At 40.4% G+C, this 27,077-nt stretch overlaps 1 protein-coding gene across 6 annotated transcripts in view; it reads left to right on the plus strand.

Moving 5' to 3' along the window:
- Nucleotides 1-4,421: 4,421 nt before the first annotated feature.
- The window catches only part of PTPRZ1 (protein tyrosine phosphatase receptor type Z1), a 127,748-nt gene continuing 105,092 nt past the window's right edge, over nt 4,422-27,077 (plus strand). For all 6 annotated transcript variants that reach the window (XM_079303049.1, XM_079303052.1, XM_079303053.1 and 3 more), the window contains exon 1: nt 4,422-4,598. In XM_079303049.1, coding sequence (XP_079159175.1) covers nt 4,541-4,598 — 58 coding nt within the window. In that variant the 5' untranslated portion in view covers nt 4,422-4,540. The remainder of the gene's footprint in view (nt 4,599-27,077) is intronic.

The raw sequence follows: 27,077 nt of genomic DNA on the forward strand, positions 1-27,077 counted from the left end.
CTGAAAAATCTGACATGTTTGATTTCAGCATGACTCCTAATGAATTTGCATTTTGGTTTGGTTTTGTATCATGTATCTGGATGATATTCCTAATGATGGTAATGACAGACATTGCCAGGACAACACGTTTTGAACACACCTCTTAAATATTTTCTATTTACATGTGGGTTTCTCCAGCAAATTAGAAATTAAAGGTGGAAGTCCATCAGATTCTTTGTTAAACTACTGTACCATACATACCAAGATGTACTGGTGTTATAGAGCAACTCCAGGAGAGAGAGAGGGAGAGGGAAAGAAGAGAAGAGAAGAGAAGAGAAAAGAGAAGAGAAGAGAAGAGAAGAGAAGAGAAGAGAAGAGAAGAGAAGAGAAGAGAAGAGAAGAGAAGAGAAGAGAAGAGAAGAGAAGAGAAGAGAAGAGAAGAGAAGAGAAGAGAAGAGAAGAGAAGAGAAGAAAACTGCATGTAAACCCAAAAAAGTGATCTGACCAATATCAAAGACATTACTGAAATTTAAAACAAGAAAAGAAAAATACTACAGGAAATCCACAGTATTGTGAAAAAACACCCATAAAGCACTCAAAGCTAGAAAAAGAAAAAAAGTTAAAAGCCGAAGGAACCGTGGAATGACTCACTCCAAAAATAAACAAAGGAAAATACAGCATCAACACTGAGAAAAAGTTCATTTAGCCTGATAAAAAATGTTGCAATTGATAAAAAGAGCAGATTTGAAGAAAATGTTTAACATCAGGTAAGAAAATAAAGCTGAACATTAAAGAAATTTGAAAATAAAAGAAAGGCCTTTCAAAAGGAGAAAAGTTTTAAACAGTACTAAACAGGGAACAGTTTCTCATCAATATTTGCTAATGTTTTATAAAAGTACAAGTAGAAATATTATGTACTTAAAAAAAAACCTTGTGAAAATCCACAACATATCTACTATACAGTAAAGTGAGGAAAATAAGACATCTTTTCATTGCTAAGTCATCAATAAGAACAGTAAGTCTTAAAGAAACAGAAATCGGTAATGTTAGCTATGAGTCAATTTCATATCTGCTTGCTCCTGTGACATGTTCTGAGTTATTTATACTTCACACAGAAGAGAGAAGAAGTAGTAATAGAAATTATGCTTCGAGCTAGTTAATTATTTTCTTTGCACATTTGTTTATTTCCAAATTAATTTCTGTGAATTTGGCTTGTCACAGTACAAGCTAAAACATCATGAACTGACAGCTGAATACAAATATGAAGTGTCACCCTATCACAGCCAAGTGCTTCCTGCACCACAGAGAGCTTTCTCCCCAGCTGTTCCTCAGTTCAAGAACCAGAAGGGAATTGCAGTACTTAGCCTCTGTCCTGTTTATTTTCTAAACCACTGACACCTACTCAAAGCAGCTATAAAGTATTATCACAACAGGGTATTATAATTTAATGCCTTTTCTGACCAGCTATGCACACACACTGAAAGGCCAGAGATGAACCTTCTAATCCATCCTAATTATCTCTGTATTATAGGCTATAAAACTACAGATGAATTGCTTAGAGTAAGCACCTGTGGTCATGTTTTAAGGAGACTATATTTTGATGTGAAGGTGTGAAATTATGGAGAGTCTAACACGTTCACTGGTGATCTGTCTTAAATATTTATCATTCACCTTGTAAAATACTACAGTGTATTTACCTACTGAAAGGGAAAATAACAGCATAACAACTATGTCAGTCCAGATTCTCCCTGTGTAGCAATTTACTGTGGAAAACTAGGAAATAGTAGTGCCCTCTGTGAATGCTATACTTAACCTTTATTGTGCATGTGTTCATGATGGGTAACTTACTCAGGGAACAAATAAAAAATAAACCCTGTAAGAAAGGAAAACATTAACCTATCTAAACGTACCTGGGCAGCTAATCATGTTAGCAGCTGTTAAGAGGAGGTCCTTTAGTCTTGTTAGACAATCACAAACCAGAGAGCAGCTGGCCACAGCTGAGTACCTGGAGATTAGAAAGTCACCAAACTGCTCAAAAGTTGGGTCCAACAAGGATAGAGGAGGAATGTGGAAGTTGCTGCAAGCTCATGAATGCCTAGAAGCAATAGAACTGAGCTACATCTACCTATGATCTTGAGAGAAAAGCCAAGCAGAGGTATAGCCTGAGAGTCAGGCATTACTGCAGGCTATGGCTTTATACTGTACATTACAGTAATACCTATACATACTCCTGTGCAATGTTGTATTATTCTTACTCTTACTGAGAAACTAAGCCAATTGCAAAATGGTGTTGGAGCTGGAGTTTACCTCAAATATATTAATTATTTGTATTAGTATTTTGTCTTCCATATGTGTATCTGTGTGTTTGTGCATGCTAGTCTGTGTATGAGTTTGGAAATCACTAGAGCTTTTTCCTGGCATTTAGGTTCACTAAATAACATAAAAATCAGCTGATTAAAATCTTTAACATTTTCCCTTAGGACAATCCAAAAATAGATTTTATTGGTGGAGCTCAGCACATGAAGCTTGTTTCTTCCCATTATACCAAAATCCATTTAACAAGAGCTGTCACTCAAGTTAAGTTTTCTCCTAATGAACCAACCTCTATTGTATTTACACTGTAGTACTCTGAAAGATGCTGACCTTGCATGAGAAGACACATCTGCAGTCTGCTTTCCAAATACAGTTGACTGCTTGAGCATCTTGGCACTTTCTCCTCTTAACTTTCGTTCACCCTAAAACTTCTACTTTGTTTAATGTCAAGATACCTCATAACATCCCAAAAAGCCAGGTAGAGCAGGTGGAAATTGAAATGAGAAACACACAGGATAGTTTTTTTGTTTACTTTGAAGGAGAAGCTGGCAGATGCAGCTCCTGTGCCTGAGGACTGAGAGGCTCAGTAGAGTAGGGTACCTATAAAGCACCAAGTGTTTTTACACTTAAGTTGCCCACCATTAAAAGTCACATCACATCCGTGCAGAATAGAGCGTTTCCCTCGGATGCAAGCAGTATCACAAACACAGGGACCATTCACAGGGCTCCTGGGCTGCACTTCGGCGAGCCTGGGATGAAGCCGAGGACCGTGTGTACCATCTAACGCTCCCAAAATCTCTTGTGTTTGTCAGGGGTGCTTCCAGCCCCCTTATGTTTTCCCGTGAGGGCTAGCTCGGCGCTGGAAGGCCGTGGGAAGGCAGGCTCAGCCCAGAGGGCAGGGTGGTGCAGCCAAGGGGGGCTCAGCCGGGACCCCACGCGTGCTGCTCCGCATCCCCCCAGCCCCGTGTCCGGCCCGCGCTTCCCCGATACGCGGGACCTGGTGCTTGTTTGCCCTCATTTTTTACTTCTGCTTTGGGTGGGGTTTGATTTCTTTTTCCTCTGGTCTTGTTTTGACTTCCCGCAAAAACGGTGCCAGTGCCTGCGCCCTGACCCACTTCTCCGTCGGATAATGATATTCCGCTGCCCCAGCCCCTTCCCCCGCTGCCACTCCAGTTCCCAGGGAACACGCAACCCCTCCGGTTCCCGGGGCAGGAGCAGGCGGCAAACGGCAGCGCCTCAGAGGCGGCTCCGCTGCCCCGCGCCCGTTCCCACGCGGTGCCCGCGGCGGTGCCGCCCGCGGCCGGCCCGGGGCGATCGCTGCCAAATTCGGTCCTGCCCTGCCTGGGCTCCGAGGGCTCCAGGCTGCACTGACCGCCCGCGCACCTCGCTGACCTCGGAGACCTCGCGAACCCCAGAGCCACCTCCCCTCCGCCTCGAAATAAACTTTTCTTCCCACGGCAAGGGGAGGCTGGCGGTGGCTGGGGGGCTGCGACCCCGCGGCCGCTCTGCCCCCGCCAGTGCCGCAGATGCGTCCCAGTCTTCGACCCCCAGGGTCACGGTCTGCTCGCGGCGGCGTGAACTCCTCACGGTCCCCAGGTTCCCCAGGCCCTCGTTCCCCCCCTCCTGCTTTTTAGGAGGAGCGGGGGGATTCTGTTCCTCCCGCCCGCGGGTGCGCGCCACCGCACTCACCACCCCGCACACGCATCCCCCACCCCCGCACACACGCAGCCACTCTCGCATGCACACACACACGCACACGCACACACACACACACACGCACACACACACGCACACACACACACACACACACGCACACACACACACGCTCTCACGCACACATACACACCCTCACACACGCACTCTCACACGCGCGCACACGTGCGCGCCCGCCCAGCGGAGCGCGGTCTCCGCCCCCCCGCGCACACATACACGGCACACACAGACATACACCGCACATACACGCACTCGCGACAGACACATCAAGCGGACACCCCGCTCGTCCAGCGCTCCCCCGCCGCCGCTCGCAGCCCCCGCCATGCGCTGAGCGGAGCCGGGCCCCGCCAGCTCCCAGCGCCGCCGATCCGCCCGCCCGCGGCGTGGGGGCGGCCGCCGGGCGCGGTCGCGGCGCGGAGCCGGGTCCCCGCGGGGGAGAGGTGCAGCTGCCCGCGGAGGCCGGCGGGCGGGCAGGAGGCTGAGACAGCCGGACAGGCAGGCACGCAGTCGGAAGGAGGCGAGGGACGATTTGGACATGCTCATTCTCGGGCGCTTGGTTGCCTGCATCCAGCTCATCTGTATCCTCAGAGTGGGTGAGTGATCTCTGCATGAATTCATCTTCGGGCTTCGGAACAACTTTTGTCCCTGGGCTCCGGTGGGTTTTGGTCTCTCTGATCCCTTTTCCTTATTTATGCAGGCGCAGTCCGTGCCTGTTCCACACAGCGAAAACACGCTGTCAACAGCACGGGTGGGAGCGTTTCTCTGCCCCTTTTCCCTCAGCCGCCGGGCTCCGAGGATGCGCGGTGCCCCCGCCACCGCCGGCGCCGCCGGGCTGCTCCGAGCGGGGCTCGCCAGCCCACCCTGCTCTGCTCCCTCCCGGGGTCCGGCCCCGCTGGGCTCCCGGCACCCGCCGCCGAGGGACCGGCTGTGCGCCGGTGCCACGGGGAGAGAGAAAATGCATGCCCAGCAATGCTGATTCCCCGAGCTTCTCTGGGGATATGGAATGTAAGATGTTACTTTAAGGTATCGCATTAACTGTTCCGAAGACAAGGGGATGGTGCGAAATTTCGTTTCAAAAAAGGACTCGTTCTCCCTGAACGAGTAACGTCAGTGGTTGCCCTAAACCGTGCAAAATACGAGTCGTTCATTCACGTGGGGCCCCGCATAAAGAATATGGATTCATATATAGATGTTAGTAGGACTGCTTACATAACCAAACACATTTTCAGCTCATGTAGACCGGTGCAACTGGAGTGCATCCTAAAAATCATGCCGTTCCCTGTTACATGATAGGATGGTTATTATAACCGGCGTGAGTCACTTAATGCTGTTAAAAGTGCTCTCTTCAGTACTTCATCAAATAAACACTAGCAGCTTATGTGGTCGGGTTTGTGTCCTGGTGGATGATCGTTTTGAAATTATAAACTGTTATCAAATAGATCACTAGAAAATACCGGTTGGCTGCTTATATTTCAGTATGAGGAACTTGGGAGCTTCACCTCCCTGTGTACAAAACCAGTTTTACAATAGGTCTGCGGTGACAAAGTAGTCACTAACCTACATTTGTCACCCAATAGGTGGTGCTGCTTCTGAAACCATGCATCTCTATAAACAAAGATCGGGGTTAAGTTTCACTCTCAGTGGAAGCAATTTTGTACCAAGTTCTGTTAGAGAAAACTGCTTTTTTATTTTATAGGGAAAATACTTTTGCCTCTCTTTAGAAAATACTGTGGAATGCTTCGACTATAAACATGATGAATGTAACCGATCTTCAGTTAAAATGTATCATCTTTGTAAGGGCATTAATAACATTCATATGTCACTTTTAAACTAACCTGTTCCTAAAAACAGGGTGCTTACTCCACGTCTCTTACTTCCAATAATTCTCTTATATTATGGCAAAGTTAAAAAACTTTTGTTAAGTTTGTTAAAATTTGATAATGTCTTGCTTACATTGCCAACCTGTTTCCTAAAACCAGATGTACTACCAAGTCTATATAGAGGAAAAAAATTAGCCGGTGCTTTTATATGTGTGTGGAGGTGCACGAAAATATTTGAGAACAGATCAAATATATGATGATATGATCATAATGTAATACAAATCAAATTTTGGAAAGAACTTCCCTATTCAGATGATCCTATCACACTGGAAGGAATGCAAGACATAAACATAACTTTTGTAATCTTTTTTGTTTGTTTGTTTTAAATAATTTCATCTAGCATCTTATTGGAAATAAGCTGGTTTCATGTAAGGTTATGTTTAGGTACTTGCTGTGAATATGTATGTTACATTCATGAATTTACAAGATCTGACAGGGTGGAAAAGGTTTTCTATTCATACCTAAGATGTAAATGTGGCTACTTTTCATTTCCCTAAACTGATACACTGTTGTTTTCAAACCGGACCTGGAGAAGACCCTCTTTCTAGATGTGATTTGGTCTCAGTGGTGCACCATTCTGAGGACTCATGAGCTGGACTTCTCAGTGTTTAAGAGTATGATTGTTTCCAAGAAAGAATACCCTGTACAGGCTATTAGATTGATTTAATCAGATTTCATTTGAATATGTTCCTATTTGATTACCTCTCCATAACAAATATGCTATAATCTGACAACATTAGTTCATAGAAACAAATACTTAGAATCCTGATATTATTTTCTTTTATGTTTTTGTTAGGATTTTTTGTTGTTGTTGTTTGGGTATCTTATAAAATATAAAACAAATTATTGCTTATCACCAATGTATGGTTCCAAGGGTTTGCTAGGAGAGAAGAAATGGATGGGTCTGTCTCTCTTACCATTGAATATTTCTGGTGCAGAAGAAACCAGATTGAATGGATAGTTGCTGGAGAGCATGGCAATCTGCCCTCACATTGTGGAGCCTATGCTTATTAGTGTGAGGTTAGGCAGTGAGTAGATCCCAGCTTCATCTGCTTGTAGCTTCAAAAAGTGATGGGTCCTTAGCTGGTGTGGTACAGAGATTTATACGTGGTCCTTCCCAGGGAATCTGATTGGGAATTTTGCTGTTGACATTGGGAGATTCATCAGGGAAATCTGTCTCATACGCGTTCGAAAAAGACAAGGCAGCCAAGGCAGCCAAATCAGCCTCACTGAGTAATAAACTGTTAGAGCAGATGGAGGCAAAAAGTTCTTCTGGGAATGACAAGACAGTGACAGCTCATTCTTTGCTTTACTGAAGAAATGCTTAGGAGCTTAATTCTAGTATCCCTGCTGAGTTATGAATAGAACCTTCCTTCACAGTCTTACTGAAGCCAAGGAACTTGATTACATCAAGTACTGATGTAATTATTTATGGAGCAGGGTATTATCTGAGTGCTCTCAGTGAGTGCCACTTAGTGAAGTTCAGTGAAACCTGTGGAGTGAGATGCTATTCAGTCACAAGTAGGAACTCTAGAAATCCTGTGGAATTGCTCATGAACACTACTGTGTGGTTAGAGATTTCCTCTTAAATTCTTTTACTGAGATTAAAGGGAAAAAAACCCATACCCTACAAGGACAATTCACTTGTGTTTTTACATTTTTATTTTAAAGGAGAAACTTATAAATATGTAATCCTCAGACTTCATATATCTCAGACTGAACCTACTCTTTGAAAATCTGCCCTGGCTTACTGATGTGTTCCATATAACCTGAAAGTCAATGAGGTGTGCCTTATTTGTGCCTTTTGTCATATTGCTCCTAAGGAAATAATATCTAGAACCTTTCCAATAAGTAGACTATTTATGAATCTGTATAGGCAACAAAATATTCATAGAAAAAGGAACATATTTTTACAAGTTACACTGTAATTGGGATTAAATTTGAGTCAAAGAAGTGTAAATATTTAGGCAAGAGTTAAAAATACTCTATGCTCTCACTAGCAAAATGTATGGGTAGTTTCCCCAAATAAAGTAAAAAGTGTCTCTAGGATTTGCTAATCTGCATCCTACTGCTGTCACTGTCTGGCCTCAACTGGGGTTTTTGCCTTTCAAAATGCAACTCATTAATCTATGAATTGCCTAATTAGTTGTGTCTCAGTTTAATTTCTCACTATCTAGAAAAGATTTCTCATTTTTAGTTTGTTTCTGGCATCCCTGTGCCATGGCTTTATTAGCACAAAGATGGTAAGAGTTCCCTAAATATTATTATTTTTCTTATTCAACTGACATCAGGACAGTATTTCCAAGCTGTCAAGCAGCATCCACCTCACTATGTACATGAAAACAATTTCTCTACACTCTTTACTGGATGGTCACAACTAAAAATTATGAGAATATAAGGCAGAGCATCCCTTTGGCTTCCTAAATCCAACTGCACTTTGTGTTCATTCTCATGGCCACATGTTCAGACTCAGAAAGCCTTTAGACTGTTAAAGGATTGTGGGATCAGATCCTTCTTTTTTGCACTGACCTCTTATTTTGACAGTATTTTTGTAGGTCACACAGTAATATTAATGTATACTACTTCTAGGGCTTTAGCACATTTTATGCTTAAGATTATATGTTCCTATGGATGATGATACATAGCTCCTATGGAGAAATTTAATCCTGCCATATCTTAAACATAAGAGCTAAAACAAAAAAATAAGTATTTCAGAGCTGATTTTGACCACCTGTATTATGGTTAAATATTTGGTTATTTGGTTATAGTCTACTTTAACAATCTATATTATGGCCATATATATGTTTTACATTTTTGTACCATAGAGATTTATATATCAAAATCTAAATATACAGTATGGATTTATTTTAGGTTCAAATACTGGCAGATATGAATGGCATTTAAAAATTAATGTCAGTGTAGCCAAATATTTACTCAGCACACTAGTTGTCTGTAGGACATATCTAAAACACCTAGAATAATAGTTTCCAACATTGAATCAATACAAATTATAAGGAGAGTTTTCTCAATTGCATTTGGCCTTACTTCATCTCTGAATTTAACCTTCTACTTGGATTCCTGGAGAGAAACTAAAATATATGTATAAAAATAAGATGGTAATTTGAAAATATTATCATTATAATCCGTAGTGTAAATTAGGATGTTAATTTATGAAAATAGTCCCTTGCCCATTTCTTAAGGAAGGCTACTTCGTAGATTTTCAGTGCTCATCATTTAAGTGGCCACTTCCCACTATGAGATCTCTAATTAGGAATTTAAGAGTGAACAGATTCTGTTCTGTCTCTGACAATTTCAATTCCTCTTCAAATGTGCAGTGCTTCTCAGTATTCCCCGAAGGGCCTGGGAGTCTGTGGCAGTTCCGGAGCCCCCAGCTCCCATTTAACAGCTCAGTTCTCACAGCTTCTTGCACCATTTATGTGGCTTTCCTGTACAAGACATCCTTTGGCTATTCAATAAGCTTCTTTTCCCATAAAGACAAAAGTTACCTTTTTGAATACATGTCAAGCCTTCTGTATTAGAAAGATGAATCTACAGGAAGAAAAGGACTTACAGTATTAAAAAACAAGATCCACTAAATGAAAGATAGCAAATATTTCAAAGAGGCTAGGATTATAAATGAAACTTGGCTCCTGCAGGTTGTTGAGGAACTGTTGGTGACAGAATACTTTTGTAGGAAGGTATGGTGCAGGTTGCTTGTTGAATACAAATTACTGATGTTCTTCCATTCAGTCTTGAGGCTAAACTGGAAATAACTGTAAAGTTTAGAAACAAGGTGAGGGTTTATTTGCATCACTGGCTGGTAATTATGGCACATCTGATAGAGGTGAAATGATAGACTTTTTAAGTAAAAAAGACACTGTGAAAAAGTGTCAGATTATTCTAGATGAGGAATGCCTCTCAAAAACTCCTATTGCTTTCTACATCTTGTCCATACTTGACTTTGGTTTTCTTTCATCCACTGGAAGTAGCTATATTTCACCCTACAAACCAGCATTTTTCATTAATATTTGAGGACCCCACTTGACTAACTAATTTCAAAAATCATTATTGTGGTGAAAGTCATGAGGATGATAAAAGTACTATCCTACATCTGAGGAGGAACACTGGGCAGTGGAAGTAGGATGCCTGTGGAACTTAGGTGTCTGAAGCCAGTATTTTAATAAAAAGGTTCCCTGACTCAGCTCATACCTTGATGGCTTTCAGGGAAGTTTTCAGGCAGCTATAGTTCCTCTCCTGCATGAGCCTTACCTGAATCTCAGTGCCTCTTTAACTCCAAAGGTTCATTGGATCCAAATGCAAATGTCCTTTCAGATGACTTTCCTGAACCTTAAGTCAGTAAGGCTTCCCTAAATATATTTGCTGACAGAATCAGGTATCTTAATCTGGCTGCTGCTACTTCAAGACACAGGACAAGGTGATGGCTGTGCCACCTTCTCATGTTGCAGCCCAGTCACTGAATCCTTTTACCCACACAGTCTAGAGAGAAGCCCTGATCTGAGATAAAGGGATTTCAACCTACATCTTCTGTCTTCAAACATTAGGCTTAGTCAAATGAGAAGACTTTTCATACTTCTTGTGTAATAGGAAGCAATTTAGCTTATTCTTTTAAATTAAAAAAAAAAAATTGAGAGTATTCTGGGCAAAGTCATGAAAGAAGCTGCTAAACAGTTGGAAACCACATCTATTTACAGAATTTTTGGAGCTGGAAATGGAACCTGGGAAAGTTTATGAGAAAATTTTCCAACCTATAAGTTTGACTTTTTCTCACTCTTCCTTAAGCATCCACTTCAGGCTTCTGAAGCAAGGATTCTAAATTAGTGTGATGCTACAGCAAGATAGGAAATATGAATTCTTATGCCTGCTCCTACTCAGTATTTCATTATCTACTTGCTGGATACAATGCATAAATCACTACTCCTGCCTTTTCTCTGGTTGTTCTCTAAAAAAGATTAGATTTTTCTTGTTTCTTTAATAGTTTGGCATACTTATTTAAAGAAGGGAACTCTAGGCTGCACTTCTGAAAGACTAACCTCTCAAAGGTGGGCAAAGCTCAAACATTTTCCCACCAACTCAGCATTTCACATCAGCTGTCCTGGTCAGCTGAGCACCATTTGGGCAAGCCAGTTGCTTTTACTGCACTCAGCTGCTGAGATCACCTAAAGACAGTGGAGCTGCCCTGGAAACTACTGCTATTGCCTGGCAGGTGGGTAATTCTCCTAAAGCCAACTTGCACTTGAATTTTTTTCTAAGTCAAGGCTTAGAAAAAGATATTGAATACATCTTTTGCACCACAGTTTCAGATTCAGCAGCGTAAAATAGGCTAGATGTGGTTTGGCTACTTGCATTATAAAAAGCACTGTTTTCTTGTCTAGATTTTTACAGCATCCAATTAGATGTACAAGGTGATGTGTTTGGGGTTTTTTGCCATCCTTTATGTTTCACTAAACTTATAAACTTAAATTTCTATATGGAGCTAGTAGGACTTCTCACCTGACCAGTGAGAGATTTCTTTAGGAGCTTTTGGGAGCACTGTTAGTAATTTGGCTGGGAATTGTCATCCTCATTGCCAAAAAACTTCTGCTGAATATTGGATTACCTGAAGGCTGAAATACAAAGTAGATAACATTTGAAAAGTTATCCATCTTCACTGCCTCATTTATGTGTTTGTTGAGATAGGATAAGAGTAAAGAAGGGAAGAGGTGGTTAAACAGTGACATCAAAAGGGCAAAATAAGAGATGTCCAGAGTACTTCTAGTGTGTTGAAATCATGTTAACAAAAAATTGGTATTCAAAATCCTATAAATAAAGGATATTGCATAAAAATAAATCACATCAAATGTATCTTAGTGAAAGACATGGTTTTGTAAATTCTGTAACAGAATGTGACAAAGAATTCCTGACTAATTTAAAATTGTCTTGGAAGTCATGGTAAGTTATTTAATTAGAACAGATTTTTTTTTTTTTTTAAATAAGCTGTCCAAACCAAATGAAATATTTTCCTGAAGAAAATGGAAGAATTTATTGAATTCGTTGAGATTTAGACTGGTTTGTGTCATAATTCTTCAGAATACATTTTTCAAAAAGGAATGACATTTTCAAAGCTGTCAAATCCTTAAAAAAGCTAAATTTGTAATGTTCTGAAGGGGCTGCATATACCAAAGAAACTGAAAGCTTTTTGAAAGCTAAAGCAAATATTTTGAGGAAAAATTAAGCCTTTAAAATCAGCATTTAAAAAAAGACTTGATTCTTCAATTGCTTTATATGCTGAACGCCATGATTTCAGCAGAATTTCCCAGAAAGAAAATCATCTGCTTGCTGTGACTAAATAGCTAATGATCAGAGTAACAGATGGCTTTATAAAAGGGACCTAATATTACTCCAGGAAATTTTTCTTCTGGCTCCATCCCCAAACTGACCAACTGTGTTTGATCTCTTTCCAGCTGTTTAAAAAAGTAATTTAGTTTCACGTCTATGCCAGATATTTCTGTCAGTATCTTTTGTAAGTCTTATTCTGATAGGTATATCCAAGTCTGACAACTAACAAATTTGTCAGGCTGGGACTTCCTGGGAGGCCCAGGAGCCTTCTTCCAGCTTCTTGGAGCACTCCAGTTATCTCTGTGATATGTCATTGCCACTGGTGCTCTCACCACACAGCCCATCTACCTGTCATTTGCACAGAATTTGGGGAGAATCTTGTGTGATCTGTGCCTACCTCTTTCTTTATATCTTTGAGCTTTGGTCACTGCCTTTGCATTTCATGCATCTTACAATGCTGCAGAAAAACTGACTTCTTGTTGTTTTTTTGGGCTTTTTGTAACACACTTTCAGTTTGTGTTAAAGAAAACCCCAAGGAGAAAAGTTCCTGAAAATGTGTTTAAGTTTTAGGACAGTGCTGACACAAATCCAAATGGCTATAAACTGGCAATGTGCAAATTTATAATGAAAATTTGGAGGAGGTTCCTAATCATGGGAGTGGGCACACAGGGGCATGGCACATGTCTGAGGGTGTGGCACTGCAGTTTGTGTGGCAGTTCATGCATGCAGGGCAGGCAGGTTTCCTTCTGCTAGTGGGGTTTTTAGTTTGTTGTGTTTTAGTTGGTTGGTTGGTTTTGGGGTTTTTTTTGTTAGTAATGGCTTTTACACGATCAAAAACTGCAGTTAGTGCAGGTGCCACTTCAGAATAGGTGTGAGGCCCTGGATCTAGAAGGTCAGCCAGATGGTGTAGGAGAAAATGATCTGCCCAGTGGGCCAAATAATGCTTCACCTGTCAGATGGATCACCACCTCTAACATCAAAAAGAAAAGAAGGGTTGTTGTGATGATTCCCTTCGGAGGGTAACAGAGGGCCCCGTGTGTCAACAGGACCCATTCCCCAGGGAAGTCTGCTGCCTCCCTGGGGCCTGGGTGTGGGATATCATTGAGATATCAGCCCCTGGGCTGATCCAGCCCTCTGATCCTTACCCACTGCTGATACTCCAGGCTGGCAGTGATGAGATTGAAAAGAGGAGTGTCAGGGCAATTAAAAGGGACTTTAGGGCACTGGGTCAAGTGGTTGATAGGGCAGGAGCTCATGCAGTGTTCTGCTCAGTCTCTTTAGTGACATAGAAAAACGATGAAAGGAAAGGGAGAGCTCTCATTACCAACAAGTGGCTCAAGGGTTGGTGTCATCAGCAGACTTTTGGGTTCTTTGATCATGGGGCAACTTTTATGGCAACTGGCCTGCTGGGACTGGATGGGTTCCATCTCTCTGTTAAGGGCAGAAGGATTTTAACTCATGAACTGGCAGGACTCATTGAGAGGACTATAAAATAGGTTTGAAGGGGGAAGGGGGTGCAGCTGGGCTGTTTGGGATCAGTCCCAAGGGTGGTAAGCCTGAGCTAGGGGTGAAATCAGTAGCCCAGCTGAGGTGCCTGTATCCCAGTGCCTGCAGCATGGGTAGTAAACAAGAAGAGCTGGAGGCCATGGTGCAACAGCAGAGCTGTGATGTAGCCACTGTCACAGAAATGTGGTGGGACGACTCACAGAACTGGAGTGCTGCACTGGATGGCTACAAGCTCTTCAGAAGAGAAGAAAGGGAGAAGAGCTGGAGGAGTGGCCTTTTATATTAGGGAGGCTTTTGATGCCATGGATGTTGAAACTAATGATGATGAAGTTGAATGCCTGTGGGTAAGAATTAAGGAGAAGGTCAATAAGGCTGACATCCTACTGGGAGTCTGCTATTGTCCACCTAACCAAGAAGAGGAGGTGGACAACTTATTCTAGAAGGAACTGGAGAATGTTTCAGGATCACCAGCCCTTGTTCTTGTTGGTGACTTTAGCCTACCAGACACCTCCTGGGTACTTAATAAAGCAGAAAAGAGGCAGTCTAGGAAGTTCTTAGAGTGTGTGAAGGACAACCTTTTGTTGCAGCTGGTGAGTGAGCCAGAGTTAGATTTGTTTGCAAAGAGGGATGGGCTGGTGGGAGATGTGGAGGTTGGAGGCTGCTTGGGCACACTGGTGTTTGTGGTCAGGTAGGGATTGGTCTCTTTCTTCAGGCAGCAACTGACAGAATGAGAGGTCACAGTCATAAGCTGCACCAAGGGAAATATAGGCTGGATATCAGAAAAAGACTTTTTATGGAAAGAGTGATAAAGTACTGGAATTGTCTGCCCAGGGAGGTGATGGCATCACTGTCCCTGGATGTGTTTAAAACAAGACTGGATGTGGCACTTGGTACCATGGTTTAGATGAGGTGTTAGGGTGTGGGTTGGACTCAGTGATCTTGAAGGTCCCTTCCAACCTCGTGATTCTGTGATTAAAACAGTGGAATCCTGAAAAGTGTTTCTAATGTGGGAGCAAAAAGTCAGCCTGTTTTTCTGCTGGTGTTTTTTGTTTGTTTGCTTTACTTTTTGTGGGGTTTTTTTGTTGTTGTTGTTGTTCTTAATTGTAGAGTACTATGTTTTTTATAAGAGCCTATGGCACCTGAAGCAGGAGAGAACCCTGTCAATGATCTAGCAGTTCCTGTCAGTGAGTAGCATGGCACAGTTTCAAACTGTGCTAAATAACAAAAGTGAGCAGAGTGCACCTGGCTATGCCAGCCAGCTGCCCACCAAATCAATATAAACCAGTCATTCTGTCTGATGGACTGGCACATTTGTGAGCTGAGGTACTAAGGAATGAGTACTCATTTAGCATCTCAAGTATCTCTCAGCATTTCAAAGTGCATATAGTAAAAGAAAGAAAAATATAAATAGGAGGCTATATATCATAAGTACAACCTAAAGTAATGAGACTTACAAATTTAAATTTTGGGTTTGATTATTGTGTTTTGAGGCTGCTGACCATTTGCTGTTTTAAATAAGATTATTTGTAGAAGTATAAGGTAGGAAACCTTTAAAAGAAAGTATTTGAAATTGCTCATGTGGTTGTATGACTTCAGGGGCTAGCAGGAGAATTAAAATACTGACAATTGAAAATCTTTGAGAACTGGTGATGTCCTCACTCTCACACCTGATACAACCATAGGAGATTTCAATTCATTTTATTTCAGTGTCAAATTTTGCACTGACTGAATTCTGAGTGTTCTCAGGCTTATCTATCCATTCCTCATTAGTCCTCTCCATGTTCACCTCTCATATTCTCTGATAAATTGTTTGGCCTCTCTGTCAGCCCCATTTCTCACTATATGCACATTTCTCCAAAGACACAGGCAGTTTTACGGGGTACTTTACTCATGTAAATTACTCCAGCAACTTTTTAAGGCTCTCCTGGACTGGTTTCTGCACTCCTTTTAAAGTGTAATACTTACATACCTGATGCAATCCTTTTTCACTGTTTGTTCCTCCTCCTTTATTTGGGATGAAGAAAAAGGGATTTGCATTTTGCTTACTGCTATCTCTGTATGGTAAAAAATCAAACAAACATGAATTAATATGTATTAGAACTAACCAAACACTGGGTAAAAAATGTAAATTCTTTATTTTGTTTCTCTGTGAGTTTTATTTTCTGCCCTGTTGCCTAATCAGTTTCAAAGGTTTATTTTTTGGTATGTCTTGGTGAGAGACAGAAAAGATTTCTGTGTTTGGAAGTTATATAAGTATTTGACCAGGGGTCAAGACAATGTTACATTGAACAGAATTAATTCAGGAATACTTAGACTAGAAATTATTCTTTTAATCTATTAGCAAAAAATACATCCATGAAAAATTCCTGAGGATTATGCAAAGATATCCTTTATTCTAAGCCTTATTTTCTGTTCAGTATTTTCTGGTTTTTGCTATTCACTGTGGGATTTGTAATGCATGAATCAGCAGACAAAGTATGTTTCCATGCGGTAGTCATCTCTGTCTGATGGGAAGTTCCAAACTTTTTGTGTGAGTGATAAGACTGGGACACAAAATCTTCTAAAGATTTGTCTGAGCAGTGGCTGTACTCATGAAAATTGGGGATTAGATATTAGGAAAAATATTCTCACTGAAGGTTAGTCAGACATTGAAACAGGCTGCCCTGTAGATAGTGGAAGAGTCACTGTTTTTGGAAGTGCTGAAAATAAACTTGTGAAGGTGGCACTAGGGGATATGATAAAGTGTTGGACCTCATGGTTGGACTTGATCAGCTTAGAGGTCTTTTCCAACCTTAAAGATTCTATGATTCTGTGAAAAATGACAACAGGAACAAAAATGCCCTATTAATAGTAATATGTGTGAATCTTATATGATCTGATTAGCTTTTGCAACTATATAAGTGTTTACTGTAGGAAAAGAGATTCATCACAGTAAAACATATTGCAAGTGCAATTTAGTGCAGATTAAAAATGTCCTTATTGCCCTGCTGAATAGAAGAAGACAGGTTCAGCTAAATCTGGTGAAGCTAATAAGGCAGTGATGCAAAACAAATAGTTTCAGGTTACATGCAGTCAAGTGAAATACAGTAAAAAGTATATGGAGCAACCGGAAAATCAAGTCCTGTTTTTGGTGAATAAGGTAATATGAGATAATCAGCTTTTTCTTATATGATCTACATATTCTATCACAATTGTAAAGAGTGCATTTGAGCAAAACTGTAATACAGGTTTTCTTGGTTTGCTTCATTGGTTAAATAATTCCTTGGATGTGCAAGAGCTTTTCGAAACACATGTAACCCTGAAATCTGCTGTTCAAAGCAGTAGGACATTTAACCTACTCTGAGTATGATTAAATCGAAGAGGTTTCATCATCTTGCAGTGGAACTCAAAATTCTGGGTGTGCATAGACTGGGACTCACAGCAGCCACATGCCCTGTATAGGGACATGCAAACTTGACTGGTAAAATAAAGGTCACTGTTGGTAATAACATGTGAAAAAATGCCTGGGACATATTGGAAATAACTATGCTGACACATCTTGTTTAGATGGCTAGACTTGTGGAATTCACAGTTGATCTTACTATCCCTAAACCAGCTATGCAATGCTGATACTGGATACTTTCCATTATCATCTAATAATACAACATTTGCCAAAGAAAGAGGAGGTGGCAATCCTAAACATTTACCATGTAGGATTTGAACCACAGCTGTGGAAAGCAATATGATCCACAGTGTGACAGGGTATAGTTGGGAATGGGCAACACTGCTGGTCTGTACTAGGCTGAAGATGGGAATTGTAGAAAACTTTGAAAGAGAAAACCTAACTATGCAGTCCAATGTGTGGGATAAAATGGTTCAGTGTAGAATTTCCAGAGATTTTTGCCCTCTCTTCTCTGCACCTCTGCCACTGTGTGTGAGCAGCAAATTGTGAGCAGCAAATCCCTGATCTCCTCCTTCTGCAGTGGCTCCCTACCCTCTCCCCCTGCTACACCCCCACAATGCTGTCACTCTGTGGCTGCAGCAGGCATCTCTCTACTGGGATAGACACAAATGTGCATTTGGCAGCCTGTACTGCTGGAAGGGCTGCTCTGTCTGCGATGGGCAGTGGGCCAGAAATACATTCTGTAGGTTGTTTAAAGCCTTGGGTCAGCAGTTGGCCCATGCTGGGTTATGTCTGTCATAAAAGCAGTGATACATGGGATTCCTGTACCTGTCATATTTCTGTCTTTTATCTACTTGTTATCCAGTGTAAGCTCCAGCAGGATTTCTATGTCTTCTGTAGTTTTGAAACCTGATGTTGAATGCTGCTTTATCTCCTGGCCAGGTGCTCAGTCTGGTGCTTATCTAGGTCTTCTGGGCATCTCTGAGTAGCCACCTGCTTACCCTGTGCCCATGAAATCTCTGGATCTTTTAGTCTTGGACTAGTTGCTGATTTTGTTGTGTTGCACAAGGTGAACCAGTTAGATAGAAAAGTGCATTGTAGCTCTCCCAGAAAAGTGTGTAGCTGTATCATTAGTCTGTGTAAGAAATGTGTGTATGCATGTGCACCACCTCCATTGGAATAGCAGGAGGTTGTCTGCCACAGGCAGGTATAGCAATTGAATGAGCAACTGCTGCAGTGCCCTGGAAGAAAATACAGCATGTGCTCCTTTTTGTAGAAAATCAGATGTTTTAGATGGCATAGAGACAACAGATGCATTTCCCTGTGAGTCACTGAGCTTCCCTAAAGCTGCACATCTCCAAGGCTTTCAGCTGAGGTGAAGCATATTACACTGCTCCCAGTACAGTCAAAACCTTAAAGGCTTAGTCAAACCTCTAATTAATTAATGCTTGTGTTAGACTTATAAGATATCTCACTAGATGAGCACTAAGTCTGTTGCTAATGATTTTAAATCTATGAAGCAACTTCATAAAATCCTTTGAAATTGGCAATTATAATGTTCTGTCTTACATGGGAAAGCTTTGATCACTCCAGAGCAAGAAATAAATGCATGACTTAAACTGGAGAGATACAGTGGCAGAACAGCAGCAAACTGTGAAATACAGAGGCATGGCAGAGAGCCAGAGGAAGATTTGCTGTTGCTCCTTCCAAAACTCAATTTGAAATCCTTTCAGTATTTCTGTGTTGCATAAATGACTGTGAATATCCTAGGAGGTATGCAGTTGCATGTGCTTAGAGTCTGAAGATAAAACTTAATTGAAGAATTTTTGCTTTCATGTCATGTTCATTTTTTTTTAAATACCTATGCAATTACAAGGCTACATTCTGACACAGCTCTAGAAGTGAACCCGATGAAAATCTGACTTGTTCTGTCACAGGCACTTAAATGTGTTTTTTGAAAAAAAAGGTGTTAAATATATCTGAAAGTCTATTGTTTTCCGTTCAACAGTAGGAATTCTTTGCAGAGAAACTAACCGGCTCCAATCTATAAGTTTAATTTTTGCTATGGTGTTTTCTGAGACAAAACATGTGAAGCTATATTCTGGGCTTGACTAATGCTTGTTGTGGGTTTAGCAATGCCATCCACCAAACTGTTTTCCTAACCTACTCAATTTTTAATGAGATCATTAAAATTAAGAAGGTTCTTAGATATAAAGCAGTCTGGTATTTGCTTGTAAACTTTTTACTCTTTCTCAAACAACTTTCAGTTATTAATGAAGAGAGAAAACAAGAACATTTTAAGAAAATAAAAATGCATTCTAAAAAGACTCTACTTTTAAGGATGTATGGGATCTTTTTAAGCCACTATAATGCTGTCATGTGCATATAATATGCATATATTGGAAGCATCTTCAGAAACATTTTACTTACTTTGATTAATTGCATAATAAATTCTCTGTAGTGGCTGTTTGATTAAGTGAAAAATGCTGAAGTTGCTTTGTGAAGGAACAAATATTATTGTAAAGGCTTTATATCATACTGAAATAAAGTTATATCCAACTAAAATGAGGGGGAAAAGGTCTCTCTCTCTAATTGTCCATAAACTTTCCACTGAGGGATTAAATGTTAGCACTATGCCTATTGATGCAGTACTAGTATACTTCAGAAATTTTACAAACATTAGTGATATTTATAACTGATTATTGGAAATACAGCCATTTGAAATGCACAATGTATTTATTTCATTTTATGCAATATATTTATTTCATGAATCCTTCAACTGGGCTTTTACATGTGTTGGGTATTTATACAAAAATGAGATCTCAGGTTAAACTGACATGTGGAGATGCTGTATAATTAGGGAATTGCTACCATTTATTATTTATGTACTGACAACGTTTACGTGCATCTGTCAGTGACCAGGGTTTCATTGCATAAGGTACCATAGGAACACAGAGCAGGAATATGACACCTGCTCTAGGGAATTTAGAAATAAATAATATACGGAAAGAGAAGCTGACAGGACAGAGAAAATGGGTGTTACTGCTAAGAAAAAGCGATATATTAGCATAGAAAGCAGTTGAGTTGGTGAAGCAGCAATTCATCTTTTCTCACTGTTCCTATGAGTACCAGTTTTCAAAGAGGTTTGAAAGGGTCTGTCTCAGTTCTACATCTGTAAGGTAGAGGTAGTAATACTTTACTCAAAGGTATTTTGTGTGAACAGGAGTATGTTTGCATTTCTGAAGCTCTTTCAAGAATAAAAGGTTGGCTCAAAGTCACAGGTTGTAGGGCAGTGTCCCACTGTGAGGAGGCTGTGCAGGAGCCCTTGCAGCCTCTGGGGACCGTGTGAAGGCAGCTCCATTTGCAGCTCCCTGGAGTCCCTGGTGCTGCCCCTTGAGTGCTCTGTCAGCCCCAGGCAGCCCTTGGGAGTGAGGAGAGGCATTCACCTGCAGGAAACCTACTGTATCCTGATGGTTCCATAGGAAGCTGAAATCATGTGACCTTGGAACTGAACCTGGCAGTATCAACTCAAGCAGGTCATTTTACTTTCTTTACTTTCTGCAAAGCTGAGATGATATACCCATACTTTGGGTATCATGACATTGATTCAGGAACCAAAGTGCTGCATACATACAAGGGGCAGGCATAGCTCAATGTGCACATGGGCATGTGAGCAGCTGAGGTGTGCTGCTCTGGGTGAAAAGGGAGCCCTTTCAGCCTCTGCATAGCCTCCCTAATGGTGTATGACTTCTTTGGGGGACACTGCATGAACGTTTACACCTGAAAACATGAGTCAAAACAGCTGATCTGAACAGTTATCTTGGACTGGATTGCCTCTGATCATAATCCTGAATGGTGGTTCTCACCCTGTGTGACCCACTGCTACCCAGAAATGATGGGGCTGTAACAAGATCTTGTACCTCATGGTGCCTGAACATCAGCATGGAGAAATGTAGAAATATCAGGTGGGCATTTGCTGTGTAAAACGAAACTCTAGCATCTCACAAAAGGAACAATTATACTGAATGGAGATAGCACTGGTCTTATTTTATCTAATTGCTGTAATTTAGTGTTCATATGAAGTGTGGTAGTACAGTCATAACATACTGAAAAGTTGGGTTTCCCTCATGAGTACCAGTCAGTAAAGTTTGGGTCCATGTGTCATGTTTGATGATAATAAAAATAATGGCATATTTATCCATATTTAGCCATTTTCCTTCATGTATCCTTCTTCATGCTACAAAGGTAGCAGGTGAGCACAGGTGTAGGGACAGGGGCTGTTGGCAGGTACCTTCCATTAGCTGCCATTTCAGTTCCTCAAGGTGTTGCAAACACGTTTTCCAGGTGGTCCCTGGTGCTGAATGAATGGGTACAGCTTTTCACTCTTATGCTCTCCATACTGCCTCTTCATGGGCCACCTGAATGCTTCCATGTTTGCTGCCATGCTCGGGTGTCCTGACACATTCTTGTCTGCAATTCTGACTTCAGGGAGGTGATGCTCTGTATCAATTTGTTACTTGTACTTCAGAGACAGATGTTGGCTTCTAATTTGTGACCATAAGGCCGAGTACTGACATGGACAAAGGTTTTAAATTACAGATACAGTGGATAAAAACCTACATTTCTTTGTATTCTCTCTTTAAAAAAATAATATATTTAAAAAATGAATTGATTCCATTCCAGATTTCTGGTATCTTCTGACAAATGATAACTTATGAGGGGAAAAACAGTAAGAAAAGTGGTGGACCCTACTAACAAGCTTCTAGAAGCATGAATAATTCTTGTCTGAGGGTAGGAGGAAATACTGCAAAGCAGATCCTGGGTAATGTCACTCACTGCCTGTAGCAAGCATCCATATCTGAGATTATCATATAAATTCTATTTGTACAATGTACAGTCTCGATGCAGCTCAAGTTCTGTGGATTTATTTGCAATATTACAAGTAAATTATTATAATAGTTGTTAGAAAGTGAGTGTTGACAGTGTTATTCAAGCTGTAATGACCACTGTAATCTAAAAACCTCCAAGGAGCTTTATTGTTTTCAAAAGAGAAATGTGTGTTCTTAGGCTGAAAGGTAATTTGGTTGGAATAATACATTTAATTTATAATGAATACATCCCAAACTAATGCTGCCTCCTTGAACATTATGCAAACCCAAGATCTGAGTGTAAAATTCACTGCTTGGCACTCTGCTGCCTCTGTGGATAGGACATGGGTGTGTGTTACAGGTTAAACAGGGGCTGCTGATTTTTACCAAAATGTACAGACCCTTGGTAGTAACTCTTTGTGAAGAAATATTTGAAGGGAAGGTAAAAGCCTTGGACTTGTAAGGACCATGTTGGGGAGAGTTTTAGCATGCAACAGGGAACAGACAGGCTGGCATGGCAGTAAGTTCTGGAAGTTTAAGTTTTTTTCAGGGAAACAATATTTAGAAATAAGTGTCATCTAAGTTTCACAATTATTTTAATTGAGAAAACAGCTCTAAATTCTTTTTGATGCAATAACTATAATGAGTACTATTTTAAGAATCCACCCAAGGCTCTAGTCATGAAAGAACATGTGCTTGACTGGGTTGCATTCACTCTATAAAATAAAACTGATGTTCTACTTGCAGCTTTAAAGAGAAAATCTCCATTCTTTTTCCTCTATGCCAGAATTCCATGATGGCTGTGATGACTATATCAGTTTTCCATGGAAAAAAAAGTTGATGTAAAAACAAGTTTTGTAATTACCTATGGAAAAACAAAATTAAGTAAAGAAAGAAATTGACAGGAGAAAATGCATACTAGTGCAAATCTTGATTAAAAAAAAAAAAATTCTCCTCAGCTCTAAGGTCTGTCCATTACATTTTTGATGTACATCTACTAGGTGTTACTATTTTCTGATGTACATTTTACAATAAATAAGTTTCTAGGAGCAGAGCAGTATTTATTGGGGTGTTGTGGTTTAACCCCAGCCAACACTAAACCCCATGCAGCCACTTGCTCACTTCCCCATCAGCAGGATCATGGAGAAAATCAGAAGGATAAAAGTGAGAAAGCTCATGGGTTGAGATAAAGAGATTAATAAGGCAACTCACAAGCAAGGCTAAACAAGGAATTTTCCCCACCTTTACCATGGGCAGGCAAATGTTCAGCCATCCCCAGGGAAGCAGGGCTCCATCACACATAATGGTAACTTGGGAAAACAAATGCCATCACTCCAAACATTCCTCCCTTCTTTATTCTTCCCTCCAGTTTGTATACTGAGCATGATGTCCTAGGTTCTGGAACATGCCTTTGGTCTGCTGGCATCACCTGCTCTGACTCTGTCTCCTCCCAACTTCCCTTGCATCCCCAACTTCTCTACAAGTCTGGCAGTACAAAGAGCAGGAGAGGGCTTGGCTCTGTGCAAGCCCTGTCCAGCAACAACAAAAACACCTCTGTATTGTAACCCTGTGTTCAGCACAAATCCAAAACACACCCCATACCAGTGCCTGTGAAGAACATTAACTCTACCCCAGCCAAAACCAGAACATAGAGTAAGAACTAGTATTCAAAAGCTGCTCCTGCATTTAAGTGACTTGCATGCTCAGAAAGAAATTAGAAAAAAATTAACTGCTGCAAATGACCATCTAGCAAGCTAAATTTCAAGAAGAGGATTGATTCCAATCACATATGATCATCTGCTTTCCTCAAGTAGAAAAATAGCCAAAACACAGCCAAAAATGTGCAGTAGTCAGTGTTTGCATGAGAATGATCATTATTCAGCATACTCTGGTGGAGCCCCTCAAGAACCATAAACGTAGAAGTAGATATTAAGATACCAATAAAAGTAAAAAGAAAACCTTTTTCCTATAGTTATATTCTATCATTTCCTTTCCTTTGAGTGCAAATATGGAATTCATAAGAAGCAAGACACATTATAGTGAACTAATAAAATTTGATCCTAATATAAATGTACTAGTATATTGCCTGTATAAGAGCAGTGGGCCGATTATTTTGGCAATATGCCAGGCACTGCTGGATAAATTAAAATGCAACCCTTTCATCACTGCTTGATTTAGCAATTAGTTGACTTCAAACTAGGAAACATGCACTAGGCAGAGTACAGAATGTGATTTATTCATATTAATATTCTAAACTCTTTTTTTTGCGTATCTGTATAGTAGGCAGAATTAATTCTTATAGGATTTCCTGTATTTACTGAAAAACATCCCTAGTCATGTTGTTATTTTTTATGTGTTCTTTTGCAGTTGCATTCAACATAGGTAAGATATTCCTTCACCCTTAATCTAATTATGACAAAATTAATAATGACAAGCCTTGAGAAAATAAGTGTGTGACAATTAGGGTTAGATAGGAGGGAGTTTGCTTTGTTGATGATGACAGGGCTCAGCCTGTAAATCAGCAGTATAAGAGGAGCATGTTGAGAAAAGACAACCATAAAGGTAAATTACAAAATCTAAATGAGACCTTGGGGACTAGGAAGATAATGATGTAAATCAAATCTGAGATGTGGGCACAAATGTATAGGTGAAAAGTGAAGCTTCGATTTGATACATGAAAAAGGAAATGTTTGAGAAATGATCTGTAAGTTATATGTGGCCTCAGAGAACAATTCATCCATCATTCAGTTAACTGCTGACAGCTTGCTTTCCCTGGGGAGTTAATTTGATGGCAACTGCCTGCCCTTAGCTGTCATTTTTATAGGAGCTGAGGAGCTTATTCCTACCACAATCAGGCTTTTTGTGCTCACCTGACACCAGCATGCAGACAGATAGGTGCCTGCCACTCTGGGACAGTTAGAGCCACCAGAAGTGGACCAGAGGAATCAAAGAAATAAGGAAGCTCTTGGTCAGCTCCCAGCATGGCCCCAGGAAGGGGATCTGAGCGCTTTGACAGCTGAGCCATCCCTCAGCCACTGCCAGTGCCATCAGTGCCACAGGAGCCTGTCCCAGCAGCACATGAAGGAATGGGCCCCTGCACCAGGCTGGCCTTGGTGTGGTAAGTGTATGGAACAGCTTATAAAGAGCAATTAAAACATTAGAAATCTGGAAATAGATACATATGAAGTAAACGTTGGCAGGAAGGTTAAATGGAGAGCTTAAACTTTCAAGCTGCAAAATAAAACAAAATTAACAGGAAAAAATTAGGAATTGAGGAAAGAAGAAAGAAAATAAACTAGAAGACAGCAGAGTGAACTTTGGGTCCTATTCTGAATTAACAAAGAACTTCTTTGAGAAGGCTTCTGAGATTTTTTCCCAAAAGCTCTGGGAGTTTTTTTGGACTTTGAGCTTCACGTACATGCTGTAGTTTCAATTCCATGTTTTCTGTTATGAGAGATGGAAGACTTTTGTCCTGTCTGTTTTGGAAAGATATGATGATTTTGTTTTGATCTTCAGCCCAGAAGTAAGTTTTACCAGAAATAAGAAATAAAAATGGGCAGATACACACTCTGGTCTTCTGCATGTTGGCCTCAAAAGTGAATTGGTTCAAGTATTTATAAAAAGCCACAATCCTTTCATAATGCTGCAATCTCCTATGAAAGCCAAGATGCATTTACATAAAATTTGGAATTTACAGTAGAAGGCTAGACCATTCTTAGGGTTTTTTTCTTTCTATTCTCAGCTATAAGATGTGTTTGATTGATGCTGCAATGGGCCCTTTCCCCTGTTGTGCCTCAGAGTACAAGAAGGGGGAGAGTTAATGCTGATCCATATATTCTAACCATTCGTGGACCAAAGATGCTCCTTTGGGATGAAAATTTGAACTTTTTTCATAATGCAGACTTTGATACAGTTATCTGTTTCTTGTTGAATTCAGTTACCTATAATGCATGCCTTTAAAAAAGCTGTTTGCACAAGTTGTGTGTAGCCAGCACCCCCCCAAGAGATGTGCCTTACTTTTCTAAAGAGAGCATTTACTTCCTGCTTCTTTCATATAGCAGTCTCTTCGAGTGGGTGGTGGGTGGGAGAAGTTTAATTTCTCATTTTCTTTTCTTACTTTGCTTTGGTATACTTATGCAGGAATCTGTGCTTTGGAAAGGGACAGTACTCTTCATCACAAATTATGCATAACTTCAACTAATCAACATTTCAAGCTTGGAAAACTTGCATTTCCTATAAAGGAAACCATATATAATTTATATAATGCTTTTTGACAGAAAAGCTATTTTCTTTTCATGGAAAGACTTACAGTGATGTAAGTCCCTTGAAGCTGATGGTAAAACTGAATTTACAAGTTAATGATGCATAGTACCAGAGAATATTGTGTGAAGTGTTGAATGCTGAATTGTAGAAAGCTATGTGGATATAAGAAATGTATTTATTATTAGTGATATGGTGTTTATGAACTGAAGAAAGGTCATCTTTTTCAGATGAGTGTCAAGATACTTTCAGAGTAGAACCTAAGGTACAACTTCAAGTTTACCCTTGAAGCCCCAGACAGACATCAATACATACATATGCATGATTATTGATGTAATTTTAAGAATTCTGGAATTCTCTCACACACAAAATAAATGGTTGAACAACTCACTCCGAATAACCAATGCCTCTTACTAATTTCCCTCTTTTCCTTTACAAAGAAATGTGTTTTATTGTTTGTAAATCATTCTTATACCCTTTATTGGGATAAGCAGATAATTCAGAGCATAAGAGCTGCTTTGCTTTAAAGCAGAATAGGGTCATAGAAAAATTTTTCAGCTCCTTTGTGGAAATTGTGTTCAAGGTATTTGAATTGAATAAATTTTAGATAATGATTTTTTTGTATTCTCAGATCCTTCCTGAACTTGAAATATGAACTTGAAATGAAAATGTGGCAGCACTTCCTGTTTCTTCAATGGAACTGCAGCTTCTTGTGGAGAGGCTTGGGTGTATATGGGAGACAAGAAGGAGCTTTACAACTAAAACTGTTACATGGCAGTCTGACTTAAAAGTATCCAGAACTTGTCAAATAAACCAGCAATTAACTGTGAACTCTGTAAA

The sequence above is a fragment of the Erithacus rubecula genome (genome assembly GCF_903797595.1).
Source record: "Erithacus rubecula genome assembly, chromosome: 4".
NCBI lineage: Eukaryota > Metazoa > Chordata > Aves > Passeriformes > Muscicapidae > Erithacus > Erithacus rubecula.